An 8,523-nucleotide genomic window follows, 5' to 3' on the forward strand; every position below is an offset into this window, starting at 1 on the left:
CAGCATTCAACACAGTAATCCCACAGGAGCTCATCTACATACTAAACCTGCTGGGCTTTAACACCTCCCTCTGTAATTGGATCCTGGACTTCTTAACACTAAGACCTCAGTCAGTCCATGTCTGCCGCAGCACCTCAAGCACTACCACACTGAGCACAGGTGCCCCACAGGGCTATGTACTCAGCCCACTGATCTTCACGCTGCTGACCCACGACTGCACTGCCAAGTTCAGCTCCAACCACATCATCAAGTTCACAGGTGAGTGGGCTGTACTAACCACCTGTAGTTACACACTTATAGTAACACCTGTATTAACACAGTGTGCTACACACAGGTGAGCGGACTTATGTACACTAGACACTTTCTATAAACACTTGCTGCTATGAAGACTCAACAGGATTATATATGTTTACTTGTGCATTGCACTATGAATCTTTTTGCACTATGCGCTGCTTCCCCCAAAACCTCTCTTGTGCACAACTTAATGCACAAAAAATCTCTTTTGCACAATTTCATGTACAAAAATCATTTGTAAAACTGTAAAGTTTTCGTAGTCTCAGTTTGTATATGTGTAATCAACTATTTATTGTGTTTCTAGTATATGTACAGTCAGATGGTTAACTGTTGTATAGATCTATAATTGCTTTTCTTATACTTTGTACTGTTGTATGTTTATGTTATGTTTAACTGGTATGTAACACTGTGGTCCTGCGAGACACGACATTTCGTTGCATTATATGGCCATACATGTAGGAGAATGACAATAAAGCTCGTCTTGACATGACTTGACTTATATCTCACAATTGTTTTCCCCTGCAAATCTGAGTTTATTTCTCGCAATTCTGAATATTCCTGTAATTCTGAGGTTATATCTCGCAATTGTTTTTTTCCCGTAATTCTGAGTTTATATCTTGCAATTCTGAATATTCCTGTAATTCTGAGTTTATATTTCGCAATTATTTTTTTCCTGTAATTCTGAGTTTATATCTCGCAATACTTTTTTCCTGTAAATCTGAGTTTATATCTCGCAATTGTTTTTTCCCGTAATTCTGAGTTTATATCTTGCAATTGTTTTTTTCCTGTAATTCTGAGTTTATATCTCACAATTGTTTTTTTCCCGTAATTCTGAGTTTATATCTTGCAATTGTTTTTTCCTGTAATTCTGAGTTTATATCTCACAATTGTTTTTTTCCCGTAATTCTGAGTTTATATCTCACAATTGTTTTTTTCCCGTAATTCTGAGTTTATATCTCGCAATTGTTTTTTTCCCGTAATTCTGAGTTTATATCTCACAATTGTTTTTTTCCCGTAATTATGAGTTTATATCTCGCAATTGTTTTTTCCTGTAATTCTGAGTTTATATCTCGCAATACTTTTTTCCTGTAAATCTGAGTTTATATCTCGCAATTGTTTTTTCCCGTAATTCTGAGTTTATATCTCGCAATTGTTTTTTTTCCTGTAATTCTGAGTTTATATCTCGCTATTCTGAATATTCCTGTAATTCTGAGTTTATATTTCGCAATTATTTTTTTCCTGTAATTCTGAGTTTATATCTCGTAATTATTTTTTTCCTGTAATTCTGAGTTTATATCTCGTAATACTTTTTTCCTGTAAATCTGAGTTTATATCTCGCAATTGTTTTTTTCCTGTAATTCTGAGTTTATATCTCGCAATACTTTTTTCCTGTAATTCTGAGTTTATATCTCGCAATACTTTTTTCCTGTAAATCTGAGTTTATATCTCGTAATTGTTTTTTCCTGTAAATCTGAGTTTATTTCTTGCAATTATGAGTTTATATCTCGCAATACTTTTTTCCTGTAAATCTGAGTTTATATCTCGTAATTGTTTTTTCCTGTAAATCTGAGTTTATATCTCGCAATTGTTTTTTCCCGTAATTCTGAGTTTATATCTCGTAATTGTTTTTTCCTGTAATTCTGAGTTTATTTCTTGCAATTATGAGTTTATATCTCGCAATACTTTTTTCCTGTAAATCTGAGTTTATATCTCGCAATTGTTTTTTCCCGTAATTCTGAGTTTATATCTCGCAATTGTTTTTTCCTGTAATTCTGAGTTTATTTCTCGCAATTCTGAATATTCCTGTAATTCTGAGTTTATATTTTGCAATTTTTCCTTTGGATTCTGGGTTTTCATATATATACACACACACTGTCATATATAATTCTGACAAATAAGTCAGAACTGTGAGAACTGTTTTTTCTTTTTTTTTTTAATACTGTGGTAGAAACTGGCTTCTAAATATTCCAAACCTTATGACTTTCTATATGACATTTTGGATTTTGAAGAATGTCAAAACATTGACTCCCATTGTATGGATGAAAAAATACTACGCAAGTCATTGTGACTTTAATTTTCCACTGAAGAAAGCAAATGACATCATTTGTAGATGAACAATGGCTTTCACATACAGTGTACACTTAACCTGTCTTATCCCTGTCTGTATCAGCCTGCAGGTGGCACTAGAACCCTTAACTAGTAGTTACCAGAATAAACAGTTACTTTCAGATCATTTACAAATCTAGTCTGTTCTTAGTCAAAAATAGATATAAATAAATCACAATGAATGATCTGGGGTCAAGTTCATCTACAATATTCAATAAGTCAAACAAACATTATTTATAACTGCTTTATAACTAAGTTCTGTTTTCTGCATTTTGTTATTCTAAAGTTTTTAATTATAACAGCTGTTATTAACGCTGTTTAAGGGCACTACATATTTAACAACAGAAACGTGATGATATGAAAACTGCAGAGGCGAAAAGTAGTGAAGTATTTTTACACTGCTTTAAAAGTACTTTTTAAGTTTCTTTAGTAAACTACTTCACAACATTCCAAAGCATAATATTGTACTTTTTAATGCACTGTGTTTCATATTAAATATCATTCAATACTTAATTACATTAGAAATCTAGTACTTTCTTATTTTACTCGAGTAAAAGTACTTCAAAGATTTACTTGAGTACAACATTTTTAATTTTTAATACTAAAGGTAAAAAAAAAACTTTTAATTATGAAATATAGTGTGCTAAAAAATACAAGTGTTCTTTGGAATGTAAAGTAAAGTAAAGTAAAAGTGCAGATACTTTTTAAATTTACTTGCGTAAAGTAACAATACTTCTCTACTGTCCAGCTCTGGAAAACTGATATGAGATCCTCAATTTTAATTTATCAGATAGTAAAGTTCGCTATTAGAGTTGGAAGTCTTAGTCATGATGTCATATGATTCAAAACAATGTTGGCATAAATTACTCTTACATGTTAGTCATCTGTTATTTTCTTTAAGACTGGTCATAACTTGCTAGAAAAAAATAAATCTGAAACCAGCCTATGCTGATCTTAAGATGGTTAATCAGCTGGTCTCTAAAACCTGCTAAAACCAGCTTAGTCTAGTTATAGTGCTCCAAACCCAAATCATGTGCTGAAAAATTAAAAACCAACTAAAACCAGACTGAGCAGGTTGGCGGATTTTTTTTTTTTTTTTATCTGGTTTTGACCACTTCTTCAGCTGGTCTGACTAGAACCAGCTAAGACCAGCCAACAAGCACATAATCAAATGTGTAACATAGATATTAAGGTGTGTGTGTGTGTGTGTGTGTGTGTGTGTGTGTGTGTGTGTGTGTGTGTGTGTGTGTGTGTGTGTGTGTGTGTGTGTGTGTGTGTGTGTGTGTGTGTGTGTGTGTGTGTGTTTCAGCCATCAAATTGATGAATAGGTCTCTTGATTTAGTCAAGTTACATTAAAGATCAGAAGTCCATTGAGAGAATCGTGTTTTCTTTGTATTGTGAAATGCTGTGTTTTGTTTTGAGACCGTAAAGATCTGGTGATGCGCTAATGATTGTGAAAAGAAAAGAAAACATACCGTTACGCAAAAACGTATCATTTCAGTAGCCTACCATCAGATTTAGGGTTCAAAAACTTATCATCACTATTATTCTGTTTAGTGTCAGTTGGATGTTGTAGATGGTGTTTAGCGGATGTTTTGCTGTTGAAAAGGCATAAAAAGGGTTTCGCTGCTCTCGGTTCCTGTCTGGGGGGGGGGGGGGGTATCATCTTTTTTTTTTTGGTCCAGCAGGTGGAATGACTCATCTTTCTTCTGCAGTATGTGAAGTGACATAGTATCATAGAGGATCAGCGTGATCCGTGGGCGGGTCTGATGCATATAAGCGGGAGCACCGCGAGCATCAATGAAGCCCTAGAGCAGCGCCAAAGATGGTGAGTGACGGATCGCATCATCCTTAAAGAAAAACTCTTAATTGTGTCTTAATATCTGGTTGATGTCATATTAACACTTTTTTCTCCTTAATCGCGCTTTCGTTTCTCTAGTTTCTCTTTACAGTATTGCTTGTGCCAGCTCTATTTGGAGTCGGTGGTCTGGCCGAGGATGATCACACCTACCAGCGCACGGATCCCGTCACCGGACAGCAGCTGCTGTGTAATCGGTGTCCCCCGGGAAGCCGCCTGCGCGCGCACTGCACGCGCTCCCGCCAGACTGAGTGCGCCCCGTGCGGCGCGGGTCTGTTCACAGAGTTCTGGAACTACATCCCGGACTGTCTGCGCTGCGACGCATGCTCCGGTCATCAGCGCGTCGTTCGGCCGTGTAACGGAACCGTGAATACACTCTGCGAATGTGAGGCGGGATTCTACTGGGATCAGCACTTCTGCAGGAGACACAGCACCTGCAAACCGGGCCACGGACTCAAAGCTTCAGGTAACCAGCCTATATATGTGTGTGTCTACAAAACCAGTCATAAGGGTCAGTTTTGAAATTGAGATTTATACATCATCTGAAAGCATGTAGCCTATGGTTTGTTAGGATAGGACAATATTTGGCTGAAATACAACTATTTGAAAATCTGGAATCTGTAACAAGAAATCTAAATACAGAGAAAATCACCTTTGAAGTTGTCCAAATGAAGTTCTTAGCAATGCATATTACTAATCACGACTTTAATGCAAAACCAATGAGGTTTGGCATTAAAGAAAAATCGATCATGTATTTTTGGCTATTGCTAGGTCTATAAATATACCCATACTACTTAAGACTGGTTTTGTGGTCCAGGGTCACATATTTGTGTGTGTGTGTGTGTGTGAAGGCTATATAGACTATAAGTAATAATAATAATCTTAACATAATAGTCTTACCTTAATATCATGCGTTGGATTTGATTAGATTAGATTTGTTTTATATAACATCCATAACTCACACGTTTATCTTAATATCATGTAAGTGTAATTATTTGTATTACTTTTGAATTAGAATTCATTTAAATGTTATTATATAAATGACTAATAACTCACGCATAATATCACACATTTGATGATTTACTGAATTGTTATTATTTAGATTAGTTTTAATACATTTAAAGATATATCACAGTTCATAACTCACAGTGTAACCTCTTTGAAACTTTTTTTTTTTTTTTGCAAAACAGTAGCAGAAACCATACCAGTCTATTCATAGCAATTGGCAATGATACATTGTATGAGTCAAAAAGATTAACTGCCAAAAATGATAAGGATATTAAGTAAAGGTCATGTCCCATGAAGATATTTTGTAAATTTCCTACCATGAATATATCAAAACTTCATGTTCGCTTAGTAATATGCATTGCTAAGAACTTCATTTGGACAACTTTAAAGGCGATTTCTCAACTTTTTACACTCCAGATTTTCAAATAGTTTTATCTCAGCCAAATATTGTCCTTCTTGCATCAATAAAGAGCTTATTTGCTCAGCTTTCAGATGGTGTATAAATCTCAATTTCAAAATCTTGACCCTTATGTCTGGTTTTGAGATCATAATATCATAATATTAATGTTCAGTTGAGCATTATGTAAGTTCTGAAGTGTAACTAGTTTGTTTACAGTTGCTAGGCAACAGCTGATACTCACACCTGTTATCATGCATCTGCATCATGTTGCCTGGCAGCCCTTAAGTTAAGCTGAAGCGAGTCTGTGTTGACGTTCGCTCTCGTTAAAAGCTCAGTCTTTTGTTGGCTGTGATCAAAGTGCAGTGACACACCGTCTCCGCCGGCTTTATTCAAACAGTGGTTCATGTGATTGACGGTGTGTTTGCAGGAACGCCACACAGTGACACGGTGTGCGAGCCCTGCGCAGATGGACAGTTCGCAGACGTCAGGCAGACGCACGCAGCGTGCATTACTCACAGCGCCTGCAAGACTGATGAACAGCTGGTGCTGCCGGGATCCAGGTGGCATGACAGTGTGTGTGCGGCCTGTGACCATCTCACCCCGAAAGGTACACTACCACACACAGGTTCACTATTATGTCATTTCTGATGTGCTCCAGTCCTCATTGTTTAATCTTTAAACAGGATTTTTACAGTGTGGTTTAAACGGTTAGTTCAGCCAAAAATCGTAATTAGGCCATTATTTACTCACCATACAGGTATGTTGGGTGTGTTCACACTTGTCATGTTTGGTTTCTAATAAAACAAACCCTGGTGCCATTGCTCTGTTAGTGCGGTTTGTTTGACTAATTGTGAACGATGCCACCGGAACCCGCTAAAAAGATGGTTTTCGCTCCACCTCCAAATGAACTCTGGTGCGGTTCGAATGAAATATGAACGCGACGCAGACCAAATACTTCTAAACAAACCAAAAACAGGAAGTAATGGCAAGATGCGACGCGAGGGAACGAGCTAGGGGCGGATTCTTCAGGCGCTCCACCATCCGATTCCAAAACGATTCTTGATCTACATTTTTTCTCCAATTAATTCTTCTGCTGTGCAAATACATATTTACAGCTATACATTTTAACAAAATGTAAAATTGCCATTTCTATGCTTTTTGTTTATCTCTGTATGTCAGTACTGCCATCTTAAAAGTAGGGCTGTGAATCTTCACAAACTTCTTAATTAAGATTTTCATTATCAAATAAAGATCATTCTCAGTTTTCAATATTACTGCACATGGCTACATTTTCATAATTTGCAAAATATACTTTATTTTTTATTATATATGAGCAGGCTACTCCAATCAGAGATGTATTAAAAATCATCCTGGCACTTCCAAGCTTTTTTGGTGTTAATCCATCAGTCCAAAACAAGTCCAATAAAGTGCATCCATCCATAATAAAAAAGTGTCTCACACAGCTCCAGAAGGTGAATAAAGGACTCCTGTAGCGAATCGATGCGTTTTGTAAGAAAAACATCCATATTTAAAACACAAGAATCACTTGCACCTGTTTGATGTAATAAGGATTTGTAAAATTTCGATACAAACCGAGAGGAAACTTTGCTTCCTTTGCTCCTGTAAACAAACGAGACACATTACGTCATCCACCCAGAACAGTGAGCACAAGCTAGATTAAAGTGATTATGATGATTTAAATATGGATGTTTTTCTCACAAATTCGCACTGATTCTCAACAGGAGGCCTTTATTCTGCACTTTTTTATTATGGATGGATGCACTTTATCGGACTTGTTTTGGACTGATGAAGACAAACACACGTCTATGCCATTATAAAGCTTTGAAGTGCCAGGATAATGTTTAATATAACTCTGATTGGATTCGTCTGAAAGAAGGACGTCATATACAGCCAGGATGCATGGAGGATGAGTAAATAATGGGCTAATTTTCAATTTTGCATGAACTAACCTTCTAAAGGGGTGCAATAGTAGTTGTAACTTGAGTGAGAATGTGGCATTTCTTCTTCCAGGTTGGATGGATTTATTCGAGCCGGTTCTGTCCAGTCTGCACGTTCAGTATGATATTCCCACTGAGCGTCTGCAGAGGTTAGTGAACCGGCGTCTGCGCAGGAAGAGGTTCGGCAAGCGAGCCGCGCTGCGGAGGGCTGAGCAGAGGGATGGCGAGGCGACGTCTGAAGAGGAACTGCTGAACCTGCCGTCCATCCTGGAGGAAGCGCACCAGAATTACCTCGCAGACAGAATCGCACGCAGGATACTACGATTCCAGCATCACTGCACTAGCAGCGCACTGTAACCATATGACAGACCAAGGCTGTTCACGCTGCACTGAAACACACTGTGATTTGAGTTTGATGCTGTCTCACCTGCTTTATAAAGTCTAGAAGTACATCAGATTTTGTCCTGACCGTTAAACCTTCCAGTGAGGGGTTGTACTCGTGCACTTTACAGTCTGTTCTGTCAATAAATTTCACATGCTGTGTTGCGCTGGATTCCAGTTTTGTAAATATTGCAAATTATTTTTTTATTATTTTTTTTATATTGGTTTTGCATTGAAAAACTGTTCTCTATTTATTGACTAAACTGTGTATCAGGCTACAAATCAGCTCATTAAACAGTGAAAAAAGCTTCTGGTGGTTTCTAGGTTTTTTCTTTGGTTAACCTGAAAAACATGACATTCTGCAGATGCAGCTGTTTAACTGACTTCTGCTTTAAATTGATTGGTTATAGTGAGTCAGACTAGTCATTTAATGATTAACGTATGCCTCACCTTACATTAGAACTTTATTCAAATTCACCTGAAATTTTGAAGCATTCGTAAACACTTGAAGTTTACAG

At 37.0% G+C, this 8,523-nt stretch overlaps 1 protein-coding gene across 1 annotated transcript; it reads left to right on the plus strand.

The window, feature by feature from the left end:
- The first annotated feature begins 4,147 nt into the window (after positions 1-4,147).
- tnfrsf11b (tumor necrosis factor receptor superfamily, member 11b) lies at positions 4,148-8,283 on the plus strand. Its single transcript, XM_073822428.1, has 4 exons — positions 4,148-4,228; positions 4,340-4,724; positions 6,094-6,273; positions 7,698-8,283. Exons 1-4 carry the CDS (start codon positions 4,226-4,228, stop codon positions 7,979-7,981), a joined length of 852 nt encoding a protein of 283 aa, XP_073678529.1. The 5' UTR covers positions 4,148-4,225; the 3' UTR covers positions 7,982-8,283.
- The last annotated feature ends 240 nt before the right edge of the window (positions 8,284-8,523 follow it).

This window comes from Garra rufa, chromosome 17 (assembly GCF_049309525.1).
Source record: "Garra rufa chromosome 17, GarRuf1.0, whole genome shotgun sequence".
Classification (NCBI taxonomy): domain Eukaryota; kingdom Metazoa; phylum Chordata; class Actinopteri; order Cypriniformes; family Cyprinidae; genus Garra; species Garra rufa.